Source organism: Somniosus microcephalus, chromosome 1, assembly GCF_052327205.1.
Source record: "Somniosus microcephalus isolate GS21.2 chromosome 1, FLI_Smic_1.0, whole genome shotgun sequence".
In the NCBI taxonomy this organism is placed as follows: Eukaryota; Metazoa; Chordata; class Chondrichthyes; order Squaliformes; family Somniosidae; genus Somniosus; species Somniosus microcephalus.
Window position 1 is genome coordinate 64,672,579 of NC_140987.1, and position 22,898 is coordinate 64,695,476.

The window sequence follows — 22,898 nt, forward strand, 5'->3', positions numbered from 1 at the left end:
AATTTGCACACATAAAGGTCCCACAAACTGTGATATGAAAATGGACAGATAATCTGAATCAGCGATGTTGGCAATAAATATTGGCAAGGACAATGGGGATAATTCACCTACTTTCTTTTGATTAGTGTCATGGAATCTTTCAGATGAGACATTAAACCGAAGCAGACAGTTAGGTGGATGGAAGAACCATTGGTGCATTGGGGAGGGGAGGGAACATACAAGAGAATTTCATCAATGAGTTGTTGCCTGAGAGCTCTGGCAGCACTGCTGGGCCTTGCTCTTCCTCTGTCGTCTTAGCTTCCTAACACCCCTCTTCCTCAACTTCTTCCTACTCTTGCGGCTCCAATGCTTGTCCCCCCCCCCCGCCGCTGCCCCCATCAAGGGGAAGTTGTGTAGCATGCAGCACATGATGACACTCACTCCAAGCTATATTGAAGCATGCCTGTAGATCTGTCGAGCCAACTGATGCACTGCTCCTCTGTAAAGTTGAAGTAGGAAATCTGGTTCCTGTACACCCGAATGGTGTAAGGCCTCATCTACCCTTTCCCCCTTCACCCTCTTCTAGTAGCCCATGCAGCCCTCTGCTGCCCTCCTTGCTGCTGCTGCCACCACCCCTGCTCCTCATGTCTGAGCCCCAAAAGTAGATCAAACAGAATACCCATGTGTTAGATCAACTGAGTAGATGAATCCACGTTATATAGGTTGAAACACCAGAGATAAATCAAGTTGCTGGTTTTATTAATGTTGACCAAAAGTACAAGCATGTTATACATATATACTTACAAGTAGGATAGCCAACGGGGTCTGCGAACTAATAACTAATCCAACTAGTTCTCAGCATAGAGTATCAAAGAGTTACTCAAAGTAAGCCTATTTATACACCTAGATGGACAATATCAGATGTCTTGTTCTGAACCTATCTATGCTGAGATTATTGTCATGTGATCTTTATGCATCATATGCTACTACACCAGTAGATGGCAATGTCGCACCACACACACTTCATTCTCACAGGAATGTGCATGACGTTTATGTGGAAGATAACAGAATTTTGCATGGTTATAAACATCACACCTTACCCAGAATAGTAACAATTCAAACAGAGACCTGTTGGCTCCAAATTAGCTATAATTCTTACTCAAATATTTTCCTGCTTCTTAAATTGCAATAACCCGACACCTCCTACTTACTGAGCATTCTCCTGTGGAATCCTAATGACCTGAACCATGTGTTAGCCTCTTATCTCACAGAATACATTCTCATAATACAAAGATATTGATACTGACCTGTATTGTTAAGCTGTTTTTCCTCTTATATTATACACTATCTTACACCATGTTCCAACTATATTAGGACGGTAATCCTTTGACAGAGTGCAAGACCTCCCAAAAATCACTCTCCGAGTTCAGCTCAGTGAAACAGTAGCTAAAAGTACTGTCAAAAATCAACTAAACACTCTCCAGCAGCCCATCAAGTCCAAACGCTTACCTTAGTTGAGGTGAGTGTCCCTTTAAATAGCACTTCGGCAGCTGGCTTTCCGACAGTTAAGGCAATTACTTTCTGGTCGAGGTTAAGGTCCAGTGAATCAGGTGCTTCAGTGCATAAATTTAGCAAATGGGTCCTTATTCAGATGTAAGACCCTCATTTTAATATTTAAATCAATGCTGCGTTCCTCATAGGCAGCCATCAGGGCCGCCTAAAAAAATCTCAGGGCCAATTTAGCAGTGGTCCCAGGCCGTCGCACTGCTATATTCAGTGTTGCATCCATTTCACACCTGAAAAATGGGTGCGTCAATATAGAATTTAGACCCCATTGTGTCCAGTTTTGGGTGCCTTACTTTAGGAAGGATATGCTTCTCCAAACCTCAAAAAGAGGCCTTGGGCCACCCTTGCTCGCCGCCTTCCCCCTATCGTGTCCAGAGCCACCTCCTCATCCCTTACCTGACTGCTGGGGACCAAACCCACGTGACCCTCCTGCTGTCGAATTCCCGCTCCTGCCTGCAGGCCAGGTAGTGGATCTAGCCAGGTTTGGATGGGAGTCGGAGAAAATTTATAGTAATGAAGCCCGGCCATTAAGAGAGGGTTGTGAGGATGTGGAATAATTAATAAAGGCATGGGATAATTGTTTCCTCAATACAAAATCCGTAATAGCTTTTAAGAGATAGATGGATAAATATTTGATGAAGAAAAATTTACAAAGGTATTGTAGGAATTGACGAATTCCTATCTAATAACTGAGGTCGACTCAGGAGATCAATTAAACAGGTCTTTATTGTAAGACTAAACGAGTTCAAACAGTTTGATGAGATCAATACAGGAGAGCCACGAAAACAGGTCTTAACAAGATAGAGATTCCACAAGGGCTGCCTGGGCAGTCACGTGGTTTGCAACGTGACGTCATCGCGTTTGCCTGCGTTTTCCCGTGCTCTTAAAGGGGCCACACCCCGTGCATACAAACACTATATACAAAACAAAGTAATGTCTTACACAATGGTACAGGCTTAGGCTTCGGGACGGTGTGGAGGGGTGAAGACCAAGGACTATTCGACCGGCGAATAATCCCTAACCGTTTCATGGTCGTGAACTCCGCCTTTGCAACCGCCAGCTTGCCAGGTTCCAGGCGCCAGGCCCGCGTGTAGACCGGGGGGCCATTGGTGGTGATGTGGTGTTCCACACCATGTTTCGTGGCTGTGGAGGAGAACGTGGGTCTTGTCAGGTTGGGGAATTCGCTGAGCAGGCGAGCGAACTCATCCGGAGCCGGAAAAGCACAGGCGGCGGTGCGCGACGTAGTGTTACTGCGGTAACAAGGGATAGAATGAAAAGTTGCCGCGTTGATCAACCGTCGGTTCCTCACATCAACCAGGAGGCTGTTGGCGCACAGGAAATCCGCGCTGAGAATGGGTTGCGAAACCTTGGCCGTCACAAACTCCTAGTAAAAACGTTGGCCCCCAAAACACAACTGCACCCGCCGTCTGCTGAAGGTCCGAATTGCTCCGCCATTGGCCGCTTCAAGGGCGAGGCCGTGAATCCCGGTCTGCACATCGAGGGTGGATGCGGGTAATATGCTGCACTGCGCCCCGGTGTCGCACAGAAAATGACGACTGGAGAGAGTATCGGTGATAAACAGCAACTTGCCCGTGTTGCCGATTGCCATCGCGGCCGCGGGGCGCCCGTTAGACCCGTTCCTCGGTGGTCGTAGTTGTTTTTTTTCTTGGGGGAAGCTGCAGGGAGGGCGGCAACGTCTCGCTTTCGCGCCGAACTGCACGTGGTAGAAACACAGCCCAGCAGGCTGACGAGCAGGGGCGGCGTCTGTGGGGGATGGGCGCCTCGTGGCGGTGCAGTACTGCTGAGTAACCGAGAAAATTTTGTCCGCCTCTGCCGCGAGTGCTGCGCAGTCCTCAATTTCGGATCTGGCCAGGGCGGCTTTCACCTGTTCCGATAGCTGGCTGAGGAATATTTCACGGAATAGGAAGCATTCCGGTTTGGAGCCAAGGAGTGTGAGCATTTGGCTCATTAACTCCGAAGGCTTGGAATCCCCGAGCCCGGGCATAGCGAGCAATCAACGGGCGCGCTCCGCTTTAGTGAGCCCGAAAACTTGCAGCAATCGCGCCTTGAGGGTTTCATACTTGCATTCCGTTGGAGGGTTCTCGAGGAGGCTGACGATCCGCGAGGTGGTAGAGCTGTCGAGTGCGGAGACCACGTAGAGATATTTGGTCTGATCCGCAGCGATGTCCCTCAGGGCGAATTGGGCCTCGACCTGAATGAACCACGAGGTCGCTTGCTGCTCCCAGAACTGCGGTAGCTTCAGCGAAACGGCGTTGGCCTCCATGCTGTGTCCTTTTTGTGAAAAACGTTCACAAAAAATGGGGTCACCAATGTAGGAATTGATGAATTCCTAACTAATAACTGAGGTCGACTCAGGAGATCAATCAAACAGGTCTTTAATGTAAAACTAAACGAGTTCAAACAGTTTGATGAGATCGATACAGGAGAGCCACGAAAACAGGTCTTAACAAGATGGGGATTCCACGAGGACTGCCTGGGCAGTCACGTGGTTTGCGACGTGATGTCATTGCGTTTGCCTGCATTTTCCCGTGCTCTTAAAGGGGCCACGCCCCGTGCATACAAACACTACATACAAAACAAAGTAATGTCTAACACAATGGTATAGGCTTAGGCTGGTGTTAGAACATCGTTAAAGGGAATTATGTACAGTTGCCCAGAGTCATTCAGTGGCTCCGCCACAGTATGAGGAAAGGGACAAACTCCCCTTTAGAGAGACAGCACTGGTGCGATGGACCAAATGACCTCCTTCTGTGCTGTAAAATTGTGCCTCACCCTTAGTAAGCTCCCCACTGGAGTGGAGCTAATTGCCAATTTATAGAACAAACGGGAAATTGTTCAACCTCTGTTGCCTCCAGTCCAGATCCAAGGTCATCCCATCCTCTGTCGCCAAATTACAGTATGCAGATGACGCTTGCGTTTGCGATCACTCGGAGGTTGAACTCCAAACCATCGTCAACACCTTCACCGGAGTGTACGAGAGCATGGGCCTTACACTAAACATCCGTAAGACAAAGGTCCTCTACCAACCTGCCCCTGCCACACAGTACTGCCCCCCCGATTATCAAAATCGACGACAAGGCCTTGGACAATGTGGACCACTTTCCATACCTCGGGAGCCTACTGCCAACAAGGGCAGACGTCGACGACGAAGTCCAACACCGCCTTCAGTGTGCCAGTGCAGCCTTCAGTCGCCTGAGGAAGAGAGTGTTTGAAGACCAGGACCTCAAACCCGGCACTAAGCTCCTGGTCTACAGGGCAGCAGTGATACCCGCCCTGCTGTATGCCTCAGAGACATAGACCATGTACAGCAGGCACCTCAAAGCACTGGAGAGGTACCACCAACACTGCCTCCGCAAGATCCTGCAAATCCATTGGCAGGATAGGTGCACCAATGTCAGTGTTCTTGCTCAGGCCAACATCCCCAGCATTTGAAGCTCTGACCACGCTCAATCAGCTCCGATGGATGGGTCACATTGTCCGCATGTCCGATACGAGACTCCCAAAACAAGCGCTCTACTCGGAGCTCCGGCACGGCAAGAGAGCCCCAGGTGGGCAGAGGAAACGCTTCAAGGACAATTTCAAAGCCTCCTTGAAAAAGTGTAACATCCCCACCGACATCTGGGAATCCCTGGCCCAAGACCACACAAAGTGGAGGAGAAGCATCCGGGAAGGCGCCGAATACCTCGAGTCTCTTCGCCGGGAGCAAGCGGAAGCCAAGCGCAAGGAGCACACGTCAACCCAAGCACCCCACCCACCCGCCCCTTCAACCACCGTCGGCCCCACCTGTGACAGAGACTGTCGGTCTCACATTGGACTCATCAGTCACCTGCAAACTCATTTTTAATGTGGAAGCAAGTCATCCTCGGTTCCGAGGTACTGCCTATGAAGGAGAAGAAGAAAATTGTATGAGGGGTGAATTTGGCATTTTTCTGGGGTTTCCCTGGCTCTTCTGCCACAGTTATGGTGATTGAGCGGGAGAACCTGTGTGGAGATTCAGCCCCTCTCAATTCATTTGAGTCCCAATAACCATGATGATTTCACATTCAAGTGATTTGTTGGTATTTTTTCCACACAGTGATGCACTTTGAAATTTAAAAAAATTAATTCTTGGGGTGTGGATGTCACAGGCAAGGCTGCTATTTATTGTCCATCCCTGAGACGGTGGATGATCTTCTTGAACCGTTGCAGCCCATGTGGTGATGGCGTGTAGGGGTTAGGTACGAGACGGGAGTCACATATAGGCCAGACTGGACTTTTGCTTCCAGATTTTTTTTTAACTGAATTTATATTCTCAAACATAGGAAAAAAACATAGAAAAATAGGAGCAGGAGTAGGGCATTCGGCCCTTCGAAACTGCCATGTTCTCTGGATTGTGAAGGTGTCAGCTTGGCTCAGTTGGTGGTTCTCTTGTCTCTGAGTCACACCGGTGTGGGTTCAAGTGTGGGTTCAAGTGTGGGTTCAAGTGTGGGTGTCTTGACCAATGTTACCTTGAATTTTTTTTTGAGCGCACGGTCCATTCAAATTTCCGCGCATGCGCGGTTTTTCCATTCAGAAGCCGGTGAGCCGGCTGCGCGGGACCTTCAGACCACTGTGCGGTCACATGGCCACGTGGCCGCACAGCTTAAAGCAAACATTGGTTCTGACCAATATTTATCCCTCAACCAACATCATTAAACGATTATCTGGTTATTATCACATTGCTGTTTGTGGGACCTTGCTGTGCGCAAAATTGGCAGCCGTATCCCCTACATTACAACTGTGACTGCAGTTCAAAAGCACTTAATTGGCTGTAAAGTACTTTGAGACGTCCTGAGGTAATGAAAGGTGCTGCAGAAATTCAAGTTCTTTCTTTCTTCTTTCTTTGTATTTGTCTAGGCCTCTGGATTACTAGTCCAGTAACATAACCACTACTTTACCATACATGACATTCAATCTGAGTGCCAAACGAACCATGAAGGTTTGGCCCATGCCTGGAAATACACAGTTAACATCTATATAGAGAAAAGATAGATTATGATGTTTTGGTTGTGTGCTCTTCCTCAGAACAGCATTTCCAGTATTTACAGTTTTTTTCTTTTTATTTGCACTTTTACTTAAAGACTGCCCTGTTGAATCAAGAGGCAGTTTTCTGGCCAACTGCTGAATGAAATATTTTGCTTAAGCCTACAAGAGTAACTTGTATTATCAAGCACCCTGTATAATCTTTGAGTGTCACAGTAATTTATATTCTGAATCATCCCTATAATTTATAGTGACCTTACGTCTATTTCCCTGAATGAGGCCCTGTACTTCAGCTGTTTTTTATGAGGCACAGTGGTTTACTTTGGATCTGCACTCACTGAAGTCAGCAAATGTTTTTGCACATGAAAATTAATCCAACAGATGTTGACTATGTTGATAACAGTCAATGGTTCAGTTGTGATGAGAACTTCCTGTGATGTAGGAATCAAAAGTGTATTTGGTGCAGTTAAAAGATTGAGATTTGAAAGCAGAAAACATTTTTTTTAAGAGGTCAGCAAACTCTCTGAAGTTCATTTATAGTTGAAATCAGCTCCATTAACTTTCAACACCAAAGATAGGCCTTAAGCCTTCATTACCCTTCCACAACTATTGCTGTGTGAAACCTGTGTCTGTGGTGACTGGAACGTTGCAATGAATAAAAATTCTGAGCTGGATCTTCCAGCTGATAATACCTGGAGCACTGCTACCACCCCGAGCAGTAAACCGCTTGTAGCTCCCACAGTCGTGATTTCACAAGACTGAAGTCCAGTCACAATGGCCACGGTGACCTCCACAATCCACAGATACAGTCCCTCATAGTGCACTGCCAGGAAACAGAAATACAAGCCATCAGGAAACCTCTCCTCCTTAAAACCTACCTCTTTGACCAAGCTTTCGGTCGCCTGTCCTGATGTCTCCTCCTTTGGTTTGGCATCAATTTGTTTGATAACGTTCCTGTGAAGGGCTTTGGGACATTTTACTACGTTAAAGGTGCGATATAAAAGCAAGTTTTGGACACAACAATGGCTCACCCAGCCCAGTCGTCCCTGCAAAGTCCTCCTCACTAACATCTGGGGACTTGTGTCAAAATTGGGAGAGCTGTCCCACAGACTAGTCAAGCAACAGCCTGACATAGTCATAGTCACAGAATCATACCTTTCAGCCAATCTCCCAGACTCCTTCATCACCATCCCTGGGTACGTCTTGTCCCACTGGCACAGTGGTATAAAATCGTGAGGGATTGGCCTGGGAGTCCTCAACATTGACTCCGGACCCCATGAAGTCTCATGGCTTCAGGTCAAACATGGGCAAGGAAACCTCCTGCTGGCTGCCACCTACTGCCCTTCCTCAGCTGATGAATAAGTACTCCGCCATGTTGAACACCACTTAGACAAGGCGCTGAGGGTAGCAAGGGCACAGAATGTACTCTGGGTGGGGGACTTCAATGTCCATCACCAAGAGTGGCTCGGTAGCACCACTACTGACTGAGCTGGCCGAGTCCTGAAGGACATAGCGGCCAGGCTGGGCCTGTGGCAGGTGGTGAGAGAACCAACACGAGGGAAAACCTACTTGACCTTGTCCTCACCAAACTACCTGTCGCAGATGCATCTGCCAATAACAGTATTGGTAGTAGTGACCACTGCACAGTCCTTGTGAAGACAAAGCCCTGTCTTCACACTGAGGACACCCTCCATCATATTGTGTGGCACTACCACCGTGCTAAATGGGATAGATTCAGAACAGATCTAGCAGCTCAAAACTGGGCATTCATGAGACGCTGTGGGACATCAGCAGCAGCAGAATTGTATTCCATCACAATCTGTAACCTCATGGCCCAGCAAATCCCTCACGCTACCATTACCATCAAGCCAGGGGCCAACCCTGGTTCAATGAGGAGTGTGGAAGAGCATGCCAGGAGCAGCACCAGGCGTACCTAAAAATGTGGTGCCAACCTGGGGAAGCTGCAACATGCATGTTAAACAGCAGAAGCAGCATGCTATAGACAGAGCTAAGCGATCCCACAACCAACGGAACAGATCAAAGCTGTGCAGTCCTGCCACATCCAGTCGTGAATGGTGGTGGACAATTAAACAACTAACGGGAGGAGGAGGCTCCATGAATATCCCCATCCTCAATGATGGTGGAGCCCAGTGCATGAGTGCAAAAGACAAGGCTGAAGCGTTTGCAACCATCTTCAGCCAGAAATGCCAAGTGGATGATCCATATCGGCCTCCTCCTGAGATCCCCACCATCACAGAACCATCACAGAAGCCAGTCTTCAGCCAATTTGATTCACTCCACGTGATATCAAGAAATGGCTAAGCGCACTGGATACAGCAAAGGCTGTGGGCCCCGACAACACCCCAGCTGTTGTGCTGAAGACTTGTGCTCCAGAACTAGCCGCGACTCTAGCCAAGCTGCTCCAGTACAGCTACAATGCTGGCATCTACCCGACAATGTGGAAAACTGCTCAGGTATGTCCTGTCCACTAAAAGCAGGACAAATCCAATCCAGCCAATTACCGCCCCATCAGTCTACTTTCAATCATCAGCAAAGTGATGGAAGGTGTCATCAACAGTGCTATCTCACCAATAAGCTGCTCACTGATGCTCAGTTTGGGTTCTGCCAGGACCACTCAGCTCCAGACCAGATTACAGCCTTGGTCCAAACATGGTCAAAGGAGCTGAATTCCAGAGGTGAGGTGAGAGTAACTGCCCTTGACATCAAGGTAGCAATTTACTGAGTGTAGCATCAAGGAGCCCTAGTAAAATTGAAGTCAATGGGAATCAGGGGGAAAACTCTCCACTGTCTGGAGTGATACCAAGCACAATGGAAGATGGTTGTGGTTGTTGGAGGTCAATCATCTCAGCCCCAGGACATCGCTGCAGGAGTTCCTCAGGGCAGTGTCCTAGGCCCAACCATCTTCAGCTGCTTCATCAATGACCTTCCCTCCATCATAAGCTCAAAAGTGGGGATGTTCGCTAATGACTGCACAGTGTTCAGTGCCATTCGCAACTCCTCAGATAATGAAGCAGTCCATGCCCGCATTCAGCAAGACCTGGACGACATTCAGCCTTGAGCTGATAAGTGGCAGGTAACATTCGTGCCACACAAGTGCCAGGCAATGACTATCTCCAACAAGCAAGCGTCTAACCACCTCCCCTTGACATTCAATGGCATTACCATCACCGAATCCCCCACCATCAACATCCTGGGGGGTCACCATTGACTAGATACTTAACTGGACCAGCCACATATATACTGTGGCAACAAGAGCAGGTCAGAGGCTGGGTATTCTGGGGTGAGTGTCTCATCTCCTGCCTCCCCAAAGCCTTTCCACCATCTACAAGGCACAAGTAAGGAGTGTGATGGAATACTCTGCACTTGCCTGGATGAGTGCAGCTCCAACAATGCTCAAGAAGCTTGACACCATCCAAGTCAAAGCAGCCCACTTGATTGGCACCCCATCCACCACCTTAAACATTCACTCCCTCCACCACTGGCGTACCGTGGCTGCAGTGTGTACCATCTACAAGATGCACTGCAGCAACTCGCCAAGGCTTCTTCAGCAGCACCTCCCAAACCCACGACCTCTTCCACCTAGAAGGACAAGGGCAGCAGGCGCATGGGAACACCACCACCTCCAAGTTCTCCTCCAAGTCACACACCATCCTGACTTGGAAGTATATCGCCGTTCCTTCATCGTTGTAGGGTCAAAATCCTGGAACTCCCTCCCTAACAGCACTGTGGGAGTACCTTCACCACACAGACTGCAGCGGTTCAAGAAGACGGCTCACCACCACCTTCTCAAGGGCGACTAGGGATGGGCAATAAACGCCCACATCCCATGAACGAATTTAAAAAAAATGAGTCTGCCTTCTCAGGTGTACATAAAAGATCCCATAACACTATTCATAGAAGATCAGGGAAGTTCTCCTGGTTTCCCGGCCAACATTTATCCCTCAACCAACATCACTTGGTCATTGGCTGTTTGCGGCAATGTGTTGTGCGCAATTGGTCCGTCGCGTTTCCTAATTTACAACAATTGCTACACTTCAAAAGTATCTCATTGGCTATAAAGTGCTTTTGGACATCCTGTGGTTGTGAAAGGCGCTACATAAATGTAAGTTTGTACTTTATTTCTTTCTTCCTGACTGTCTATTTGTCTTTCTTTGTTGTAAATGTTTAAAAATCCTTTGCTAAACAGACAGAACAGATGCAATAGGGTCTCATTTACTGTCTCATTTACTAATCTGACATCCAACTACCAGGAAGGAGGCAGGAGGGGAGACAGTTCGTGGTATCCCTCAAAGACCAACTTATTCATTACATCTGTAAGGTTCCTGATCCATATTTCATTTGTTTTTTCAATTGTATGTCATTAAGACAAAGCAAGACAGAAACATCTGTTCAGCAAAAGCAGACTTTAAACCAGTAAAAATAACAATGGGTGTAAAATACAGCAATTAGATGCAGATAGTTTATTTAGTCTTATGTGATATCTGGGGCAGAATAGGGTTGGATATGTTTATTTGAAATTCCTCAGGTACAAAAACCATGAACTTCCATTGTGCTGGATTTTCTGTTATAGTGCAGTTCACCTCTTGCAGGAACATGCTGCTGAATTTGTATGCACTGTAATTGTAAAGGAATGATGCGCAGTCCAAGCTCACAGCGATTATTATGGGTTTTTTGTTAGACTTTCTATTAATTTATTTTCATTGAAAGGATATAAGCCATTAAGTGGTGGTTTCAGGAAAAATACCCATTCCCCAATTTGAAACCATGTCATTTCCCTGCCCATTGCTTACAGTACGGATATTGTGCTCTGTTTTGGTAGCCAAAAATAGCTCTCTTTGGAAATCTTATTTGAAAACTGTTTTTCTCAAAAAACAAAAACAAAAATCTAAGAATAGTGCAATACTGAAAAATACTAAGGTTTGACTGAGGGAGCAAGTCCATTCAAACTTTATAAATGTTCTTTCTTTTTTTCCTCCTGTTCTTCCCCATAATTTTCTTGCTTTCTATCAACAACAACAACAACTTGCATTTCTATAGCACCTTTAACATAGTAAAACCTCTCAAGGCACTTCACAGGAGCATTATCAAACAAAATTTGACACCGAGCCACATAAGGAGATATTAGGACAGATGACCAAAAGCTTGGTCAAAGAGGTAGGTTTTACAGAGCGTGTTAAAGGAGAAGAGAGAGGTAGAGAGGAGGAATGGTTTAAGGAGGGAATTACAGACCTTAGGGCCTATGCAACAGCAGGCAAGGCCACCAATGGTTGAGCGATGCAAATCGGGGATGCACAAGAGGCCAGAATTGGAGGAGCGCAGAGATCTTGGAGGGTTGTAGGGCTGGAGGAGGTTACTGAGTGTGTAGGTCAGTGAGCACAGGAGTAATGGGTGAATGGGACTTGGTGCGAGTTAGGATACGGGCAGCAGAGTTTTGGATGAGCCCAAGTTTACGGAGGGCCCAAAGTGGGAGGCTGGACAGGAGAGTGTTGGAATAGTCACGTCTAGAGGTAACAAAGCCATGGATGAGGGTTTACATCATTTTCTGTATTTGTTTCAGATTTCCAGCATTTGCAGTATTTTGTTTGTGTTTTTTTCGGAACCTGACATTGTGTTTTCGGATGATGTCGCTGAGGGGCAGCGTGTAGATAAGAAATCAATAACATACGGGGGGGCGGTGTGGGGTAAGTTAAAGTATTAAAAATCTAAATCTCGACCCCAACCCGCCTACTTCTGGGTTTAATGGAGGCGGACAGCCAACCCGCTGTCAGCAGGTGGGATTGGCACTTTAAATATGATAATGAGGCCCTGAAGCCTCTGATTTAACATGCTGTGCAGTTATAACTGCGGCCTGCCAGAGTTCCTGGGCCACGGGATTCCTGGTAGCTGCAGTGAGGCGAGATCAGCCTCGGGGAGCAATCCTTGTGGGCTGGGAGGAGCAGGAGTGCTTCCTCCCGGCCCCCCAAGCTCACCCACCATGAGCCTGCCCCATACAAACACCACACAGCCCACCCCTCCACCCTGGGGTCGGAGATCGGACCCCCCCTGGGATTGGAACTCCCTCGCTGGGGTCGGGGGTTGGACCCCCCCTGGGATTGGAACTCCCCCGCTGGGGTCGGGGATTGGACCCCCCCCGGGATTGGAACTCCCCCGCCGGGGTCGGGGATTGGACCCCCCCTGGGATTGGAACTCCCCCGCCGGGGTCGGGGATTGGACCCCCCCTGGGATTGGAACTCCCCCGCCGGGGTCGGGGATTGGACCCCCCCTGGGATTGGAACTCCCCCGCCGGGGTCGGGGATTGGACCCCCCCTGGGATTGGAACTCCCCCGCCGGGGTCGGGGATTGGACCCCCCCTGGGATTGGAACTCCCCCGCTGGGGTCGGTGATTGGACCCCCCCTGGGATTGGAACTCCCCCGCTGGGGTCGGGGGTTGGACCCCCCCTGGGATTGGAACTCCCCCGCCGGGGTCGGGGATTGGACCCCCCCTGGGATTGGAACTCCCCCGCCGGGGTCGGGGATTGGACCCCCCCTGGGATTGGAACTCCCCCGCTGGGGTCGGGGATTGGACCCCCCCGGGATTGGAACTCCCCCGCCGGGGTCGGGGATCGGACCCCCCCTGGGATTGGAACTCCCTCGCTGGGGTCGGGGGTTGGACCCCCCCGGGATTGGAACTCCCTCGCTGGGGTCGGGGGTTGGACCCCCCCTGGGATTGGAACTCCCCCGCTGGGGTCGGGGATTGGACCCCCCCGGGATTGGAACTCCCTCGCTGGGGTCGGGGGTTGGACCCCCCCTGGGATTGGAACTCCCTCGCTGGGGTCGGGGGTTGGACCCCCCCTGGGATTGGAACTCCCCCGCCGGGGTCGGGGATTGGACCCCCCCTGGGATTGGAACTCCCCCGCTGGGGTCAGGGGTTGGACCCCTCCTGGCATTGGAACTCCCCCGCTGGGGTTGGGGATTGGACCCCCCCTGGGATTGGAACTCCCCCGCTGGGGTCGGGGGTTGGACCCCTCCTGGCATTGGAACTCCCCCGCTGGGGTCGGGGATTGGACCCCCCCTGGGATTGGAACTCGCCCTCTGGGGTCGGGGATTGGACCCCAGGATCGGAACTCCCCCGCTGGTGTCGGGGATTGGACCCCCCCTGGGATTGGAACTCCCCCGCTGGGGTCGGGGGTTGGACCCCTCCTGGCATTGGAACTCCCCCGCTGGGGTCGGGGATTGGACCCCCCCTGGGATTGGAACTCCCCCGCCGGGGTCGGTGATTGGACCCCGGGATCGGAACTCCCCCGCTGGGGTCGGTGATTGGACCCCGGGATCGGAACTCCCCCGCTGGGGTCGGTGATTGGACGCCCCCTGGGATTGGAACTCCCCCGCTGGGGTCGGGGGTTGGACCCCCCCTGGGATTGGAACTCCCCCGCCGGGGTCGGTGATTGGACCCCGGGATCGGAACTCCCCCGCTGGGGTCGGTGATTGGACGCCCCCTGGGATTGGAACTCCCCCGCTGGGGTCGGGGGTTGGACCCCCCCTGGGATTGGAACTCCCCCGCTGGGGTCGGGGATTGGACCCCTCCTGGGATTGGAACTCCCCCTCTGGGGTCGGGGACTGGACCCCTCCTGGGGTTGGAACTCCCCCGCTGGGGTCGGGGATTGGACCCCCCCTGGGATTGGAACTCCCCCGCTGGGGTCGGGGATTGGACCCCTCCTGGGATTGGAACTCCCCCTCTGGGATCGGGGATTGGACCCCTCCTGGGATTGGAACTCCCCCTCTGGGGTCGGGGATTGGACCCCTCCTGGGATTGGAACTCCCCCTCTGGGGTCGGGGATTGGACCCCTCCTGGGATCGGAACTCCCTCTCCAGGGTCAGGGATTGGACCCCCCCCCCCCCACCGGGCTCGCAAACCCCTCCCCCAGGATTGGACCCCGCACCTCAGGTAAGTGGGTTAGGCCCGGGAATTGCAGGGGCTAGAGACACCTACTTAAACGCCTTCTGAAAATCTAAATTTGCCCATCTATTGCATTCCCTTCACCTATCCAGTCTGTCATTTTTTTTTTTTTAAATGACACTTGTCAAACAGAACATGCCTTTAACAAATCCACGTTGGCTGTCCTTGATTGTCCCACATATTTCTAAATCTTAAATTATGGATTCTAATTCTTTGCCCACTAGTGACGTTAGACTAACTCATCTATAATTATCCATTTTATCCTTTTCTCCCTTCTTGAACAAAGGTGTAACATTGGCTACCCTCCAGTCTCCCAACACAACTTGGCTGTCTAAGGAGGATTGATAAATTGTGGTCAAAGCCTCTGCTGTCTCTTCTGTCTCTCACTTGGTACATGCCATCAAGGTCATCCACCTTGAGTTCTGCTAATGTTTTCTGAAGGAATTCCTTTTAGGAACATAGGAAACGCTAGACATAAAAAAAAAACAAGGTCCATTTAGTTTGCCTTCTACCATCCTGGTAGTCGCATGATACACCGATAATGGAGTTGTTGATTAATCATAGCAATCAATCTCTATCAAATACTTTGGTGGGGTTTATCACTGGTAAGGTACCATCAAAGAGGATTGCAATCTCCTGATAGGAGCATGTTTTCCGGTCCCAAATCCACACGATAGTAAAAAGGGTTGGGAGAAAATCACACGGCAATCTTCACTAACTAAAGGACTTAGAAGGAGGACTGTAAATTTTTTAACACTATAAAGAAGGAACGCAAAGAAAAAGTGCTCTTCAGCTGCCAGGCAAGGGGAGGGAATAGCTACATAAAGCATTCGCAGATCTCAGTTTACAATAAGACTTGGAAAGCACACCACCTTAGTCCCACTCTGAATGAAAAAGGGCTGTACTGCTATAAATCGCATGGCCTAAACAGATGGATAGTAAATGGAATGAGCTGCTCATCCTTGTTACGTGCAGACATTTACTTATATATTTATATAATAATGGTGATGTGTGAGGGGAACACATTTATTTATCCACCTGTAGTGGGTAAGAATACCATGATCCATCAACCAATCAAAAGAGACTAGAGGAAATCTCTGACAAACCCGTTAACAAATTCTTTAAATGGAAATGTACACCCTCCCCCACACTCCAGCACCCTCTTGCGACATTGTAACTTCTAAATCACCGCGAGTAACTCCACAAGAGAGGTGCTAGTATTAGTAAAAATGGTACGAGGTTGAATATTGAACCTGCGACATGTATTAATCAGCATTGTCACCTTTTTAAATGATTATTTGTTATCTTTACTACAGTCGAAAGGGGCAAAGAACAAAGATATTGCTGAAAGCTTACACTTACGCAGCCTGCAGTACCTGGAGAGGTACTTTTACCTTATTCTTTTTGACACCTACCTACACCTAGAGAAACCAGGAAAATGGGAAAGATCCTTCAAAGAATGGATGGCTGAGGTATGAGATCAAAGTTCAGCACTGTTTGGTTTCTGTTTAATCTTAAAGTCAGAATTGGGCATTTTATTTTTGTTAAATGGTATTAAAACCTTGCGATCCTAGTTTCAAAATGGCAGTGTTCCGTACCAAACATGACATTTGTGGTGGCACTGCACAAGTTGATATTGAACTAACAATGAACTATGTTCTTTGAGATAAAACCCTCCAAAAATATGGGAAATCATGGAAAAGCCAGGAGGAGTAAAAATTCCATTCACTGTTCTGGCAAAGTCTGATTTATTAACTAGCCAAATCGACCTACTATTCCAGGATCACCCTGCAGAACAAGTACTATCCAAGGTTGATTTCCTCCACAGCTAACTGCCTCCTCAAACCCCTTTCACCTCCATCCTCAGCTCCAACACCAAGTGTGAAGCACTCATGCATTCCTTCATCTTAAGACCATACATGTAGCTGCCTCTGCTGCTACCTCACGCTCCTCTCCTTCCCTGCAATTGGCCTAAACCCCAGCCCCCTTCCACTCCAGTTCTGATTCCCGGCGACTCTGTAGTTTCTCCTACCATCACCCCCTGTAACCTCTTCTCGCTTATTACCTCCATGACGGCCACCTCGTGGCTCCTATGCTAGCTGACATTGTGAAATTTGACCAAGACACTTGGAGAACTCCCAGCCCTTCTTCAAATAGTGCCATGGGATCTCGTACACCCACCTAAGGTGAAAGACAGTAATGTCTTGTCTGAAAGGCAGCACCTCAGGCAATTCGGTATAACACTGAACTATCAGCCTAGATTTTCTTTCTTGCTGCCCAATTTTAGTTACAGCAGCCTGGAAATAAAGCCGCTGCCAACCCCTCCCCCTTACTGTTGCTGCTTTTACGGGCAGTCCTATTTTCGGGCTGAGATAAATCCTGGTGGACACAGCACGCATCTGAAACAGGCAGGAGTCTCATGAATACATGCAAATCGGGGTCAGATCATTTCGACGGCGACGCCATTTTACACCCTCGTTACGTAACGGCCGAAGGTTGTGGGTTGAAGTACCTCTCCAGAGACTTGAGCACATAATCCAGGCTGGCACTTCAGTGCAGTACTGAGTGAGTAGATGCTCTGTTGGAGGTGCTGACTTTTGGATGAGATGTTAAACTGAGGCCTCGTCTGCCCTCTCAGGTGGACATAAAAGATCCCATGACACTGTTCAAAGACGTGCAGCGGAGTTCTCCCCAGTGTTCTGGCCAATATTTAACCTTCAACCAACAACACTAAAAAATAGATGATCTGGTCATTTCATTGATGTTTCTGGGACCTTGCGTGCAGTGGGTGCAGGGATCAATCCCTGTGCCTGAATGGTGAGTCCCGAGGCACCCCTGAGGGGCTCATTTATATTGCGGCGGTGAGTTGCCAAGAGCTCGCTGGTGAGGTGTGGCACAGCAGCCCTCAGGTAAGGGAGGGGGACTGGGAAGGGGGCAATGGGGTGGAGATGCCAATCGGCAGGTGGGGGGTGGGGGGTTGTGGTGGCCCGTGTTCTATGAATGTGACCGAATTCACTAAAATTAAGATGACACCACACCCCCCTTCCCCACCTCCCCCCCCTTTAGTTGCAGGTGGCCGGCCTATCCTCCGTGGGGAAATACGGATTATGGTCATTATTAAACTGGGGCAAACGAAGGATGTTTAGGATTCATGACATGGCTTTGAATTGTAAGCAAAGGCCAGGAGCACCACATCACGCAATGCTGGAGCAACACCTGTTATTCACTCACAAGCTTTGCCTTCAGGCTTAAAACATTGGCTCTCTTCGAGCTAGTAGATTAACATGTCAGCGTAATAACATGCAACAGTTTATAAAAAGTTAAGCATAATTTTTAGCCAGGATTATTCAACGGAGTTAAGCTATACAGAAATAATTTAGAAAGAAAGGTGATTATAAACAGACTTTACAATTAATTGTGTTGTACCCAGCTATCGAGTCCCATGAGTCCTATCGAGTATGTCTTCTAACACTACACCGTACTTTGCACCACCTTCACCAAATGATTTTGATATATTTTTCAAGACATCGGTGGAAAACTCCACATTATAAACAGCTGGGTTTTTAGCTATTGGGTGATTCACTGTGCTCTTGAGTCAGCTGTGAGACAAAACATTAACATCTATCTGAGTGGATAGGAAAGTGATATAGGTTATACAGTGTGCTTTGCAATGTGTGCCTTAAATGGAACCGATTCGCTCTTGAATGTTCCAAACTATTGTTGTTCTTCATCCTTGGGACGTGGGCCTTGCTGACCAGGCCAGCATTTACTGCCCATCCCTAGTTGTCCTTGAGAAGGTGGTGGTGGCGTTTCTTCTTGAACCGCTGCATTGTAGCTTCCAAGACCACTTCAGAGGGTAGTTACTAGTCAACCATGTTGGTGTGTAGCTGGAGTTACATATAGGCCAGACTGGGCAAGGACATAAGGGATGACGACTGGGGAAGGGGAATCGACCGAGAAGGCAGGGCGGCGAGGTAGACGTGGCGATTGGCGGGTGGGTGGGGGGGGTGGGGGGCGGGAATTGTGGCGGCTGGCATTAGGCCATTGGTGAATGACAATCCGACAGCCTTTTTCTCATTTCCAGATACTTTTTTTAACTGAATTCAAACTCTCAAACTGCCATGGACTCACGTTCAAACTCATATAGTCCAGGTCTCTAGATTACCAGTCCAATAACATAACCAGTACGTTACCGTACCCGTATTCTGGCAATATATATTATACAGACCATCATATGGCTTTGTACATCATTGTGAAAAGGGGTAGCTTAGTTGATGAAGTCCAGAAAAATACAGAAAGTGAATTAAATGGTCTAAAGTGCAAAATCACCCACAAAAGGGTTCTGCAGCTGTAGGTCATAGGGCAGCAAACCAAAATACTGTCAGTAACACAAATAGTGATGCCAGAGAAATATTTAGGGCTGGATTTTCATTCAGAAGTCGGGAAGGAGGCGGGACTACAACTTTCGGGTTTTAGTCCCGCCTCCATCGAGATGCGGCCAATCCACGCGATTTTCAATTGAAAATTTAAAAACGAGATTGATAGATTTTTGTTAGGCAAACGTGTTAAGGGTTACGGAACCAAGGTGGGCAGATGGAGTTAAGACACAGATCAGCAATGATCTAAGTGAACAGGCTCAAAGGGCTGAATGGCCTACTCCTGTTCCTATGTTCCTACATGCTACCCCTCTGCAACAGCATCCAACAACATGACACCAGGCTCCACATGCACGCTGATGACACCCAGCTCTACCTCACCTCCCTCTCTTATATATACTTCAACATATTAGCATCGAGAGGGAGGAGGTACTAGCGGTTTTAGCAGGCTTAAAAGTGGATAAATCCCCAGGCCCGGACGAGATGTATCCCAGGCTGCTGTGTGAGGCAAAGGAGGAGATTGCAGGGGCTCTGACACAAATTTTCAAAACCTCTCTGGCCACAGGGGATGTGCCAGAGGACTGGAGAACAGCTAACGTAGTACCATTATTCAAGAAGGGTAGTAGGGATAAACCAGGGAATTACAGGCCAGTGAGCCTAGCATCAGTGGTAGGGAAATTATTGGAAAAAATTCTGAGGGACAGAATTAGTCTCCACTTGGAGAGGCAAGGATTAATCAGGGATAGTCAACATGGCTTTGTCAAGGGAAGATCATGTCTGACCAATTTGATTGAATTTTTCGAGGGGGTGACTAGGTGTGTGGATGAGGGTAGTGCAGTGGATGTGGTATACGTGGATTTCAGTAAGGCTTTCGATAAAGTCCCGCACAGGAGACTGGCCAAGAAGGTAAGAGCCCATGGGATCCAGGGTGCCTTGGCACATTGGATCAAAAACTGGCTTAGTGGCAGAAGGCAGTGGGTGGTGGTCGAAGGTTGTTTTTGTGACTGGAAGCCTGTGTCCAGTGGGGTACCGCAGGGATCGGTGCTGGGTCCCTTGCTGTTTGTGGTCTACATTAATGATTTGGATGTGAATGTAAAAGGTATGATCAGTAAGTTCGCAGATGACACGAAAATTGGTGGGGTGGTAAATAGCGAGGAGGGTAGCCTCAGTCTGCAGGGCGATATAGATGGGTTGGTCAGATGGGCAGAACAGTGGCTAATGGAATTTAATCCTGAAAAGTGTGAGGTGATGCATTTTGGAGGGACTAACAAGGCAAGGGAATACACAATGAATGGTAGGACCCTAGGAAAGACAGAGGATCAGAGGGACCTTGGTGTGCATGTACATAGATCCCTGAAGGTAGCAGAACAGGTGGATAAGGTGGTTAAAAAGGCATATGGGATACTTGCCTTCATTAGCCGAGGCATAGAATATAAGAGCAGGGAGGTTATGATGGAGCTGTACAAAACGCTGGTTAGGCCACAGCTGGAATACTGTGTGCAGTTCTGGTCACCACACTATAGGAAGGATGTGATTGCTTTGGAGAGGGTGCAGAGGAGATTCACCAGGATGTTACCTGGGCTGGAGCGCTTCAGCTATGAAGAAAGACTGGACAGGCTGGGATTGTTTTCCTTGGAGCAGAGAAGGCTGAGGGGGGACCTGATTGAGGTGTACAAAATTACGAGGGGCATAGATAGGGTAGATAGAAAGGAACTGTTTCCCTTAGTAGAGGGGTCAATAACAAGGGGGCATAGATTCAAGGTAAGGGGCAGGAGGTTTAGAGGGGATTTGAGGAAGAACTTTTTCACCCAGAAGGTGGTTGGAATCTGGAACTCACTGCCTGAAAGGGTGGTAGAGGCAGGAACCCTCACAACATTCAAGAAACACTTGGATGAGCACTTGAAATGCCATAGCATACAAGGCTACGGACCAAATGCTGGAAAATGGAATTAGATTAAACAGGGCTTGATGGCCGGCACGGACGCGATGGGCCGAAGGGCCTCTTTCTGTGCTGTATAACTCTATGACTCTATGACTCTCTTGACTCCTCCACTGTGTTGTCATGCTGCTTATGTAAAAAGAAAAAGATTAGAAAAGGTCCCTTACAGTCAGAAACGGGAGAATTTATAATGGGGAACAAGGAAATGGCAGAGCAATTAAACAAATACTTTGGTTCTGTCTTCACGGAAGAGGACACAAATAACTTCCCAAAAATGATAGGGAACCAAGGGTCTAGTGAGAAGGAGGAATTAAAGGAAATTAGTATTAGTAAAAAACTAGTGCTGGAAAAATTAGTGGGACTGAAAGCTGATAAATCCCCAGGGCCTGATAATCTGCATCCCAGAGTACTAAAAGAGGTAGCCATGGAAATAGTGGATGCATTGGTTGTCATCTTCCAAAATTCTACAGATTATGGAACAGTTCCTGCAGATTGGAGGGTGGCAAATGTAACCCCACTATTTAAAAAAGGAGGGAGAGAGAAAACAGGGAACTACAGATCGGTTAGCCTAACATCAGTAGTAGGGAAAATGCTAGAGTCTATTATAAAGGATGTGATAACAAGACACTTAGAAAATATCAACGGGATTAGACAAAGTCAACATGGATTTATGAAAGGGAAATCATGTTTGACAAACCTACTAGAGTTTTTTGAGGATGTAACTGGTAGAATAGATAAGGGAGAGCCAGTGGATGTGGTGTATTTGGATTTTCAGAAGGCCTTTGATAAAGTCCCACATAAGAGATTAGTGTGCAAAATTAAAGCACATGGGATTGGGGGTAATATACTGGCATGGACTGAAAATTGGTTAACAGACAGGAAACAGAGACTAGGAATAAATGGGTCTTTTTCGGGGTGGCAGGCGGTGACTAGTGGGGTACCGCAGGGATCAGTGCTTGGGCCCCAACTATTCACAATATATATCAATGATTTGGATGAGGGAACCAAATGTACTATTTCCAAGTTTGCTGACGACACGAAACTAGGTGGGATAGTGAGTTGTGAGGAAGATGCAAAGAGGCTTCACGGCGATTTAGACAAATTGAGTGAGTGGGCAAATACATGGCAGATGCAGTATAACGTGGATAAATGTGAAGTTATCCACTTCGGTAGGAAAAACAGGAAGGTAGAGTATTATTTAAATGGTGATAGATTGGGAAATGCTGATGTACAAAGGGACCTGGGTGTCCTTGTACACCAGTCACTGAAAGCAAACATACAGGTGCAGCAAGCAGTTAGGAAGGCAAATGGTATGTTGGCCTTCATTGCAAGAGGATTTGAGCACAGGAGCAAGGATGTCTTACTACAGTTGTACAGGGCCTTGGTGAGACCACACCTGGAGTTCTGTGTGCAGATTTGGTCTCCTTACCTAAGAAAGGATATACTTGCCATAGAGGGAGTGCAGCAAAGGTTCACCAGACTGATTCCTGGGATGGCAGGACTGTCGTATGATGAGAGATTGGGTCAACGAGGCCTGTATTCACTAGAGTTTAGAAGAATGCGAGGGGATCTCATTGAAATGTATAAAATCCTGACAGGGCTAGACAGACTGGATGCAGGGACGATGTTTCCCCTGGCTTGGGGGTCCAGAATGAGGGGTCACAGTCTCAGGATACGAGGTAGGACATTTAGGACTGAGATGAGGAGACATTTCTTCACTCAGAGGGTGGTGAACCTGTGGAATTCTCTACCACAGAAGGCTGTGGAGGCCAAGTCACTGAATATATTTAAGAAGGAGATAGATAGATTTCTAGACACAAAAGGCATCAAGGGGTATGGGGAGAGAGTGGGAATATGGTATTGTGATAGAGGATCAGCCATGATCATATTGAATGGCGGAGAAGGCTCGAAGGACCGAATGGCCTACTCATGCTCCTATTTTTCTATGTTTCTATGTTTGTCTTACATCCAGTCCTGGGTGAGCCTCACTTTCCTCCAATTAAACATTAGAAAGACCAAAGCCATTGTCTTCAGCACCCGCTACAAACTCTTTTCCCTC

General features: G+C 48.4%; 1 protein-coding gene across 1 annotated transcript in view; it reads left to right on the plus strand.

The window, feature by feature from the left end:
* Positions 1 to 22,898, plus strand: part of LOC147124143 (paladin-like) — a 168,899-nt gene that overhangs the window by 139,039 nt on the left and 6,962 nt on the right. Inside the window, exon 16 of the mRNA XM_085982787.1 lies at positions 15,841 to 15,996. Within this exon, the coding sequence (XP_085838913.1) occupies positions 15,841 to 15,996 (156 nt within the window). The remainder of the gene's footprint in view (positions 1 to 15,840; positions 15,997 to 22,898) is intronic.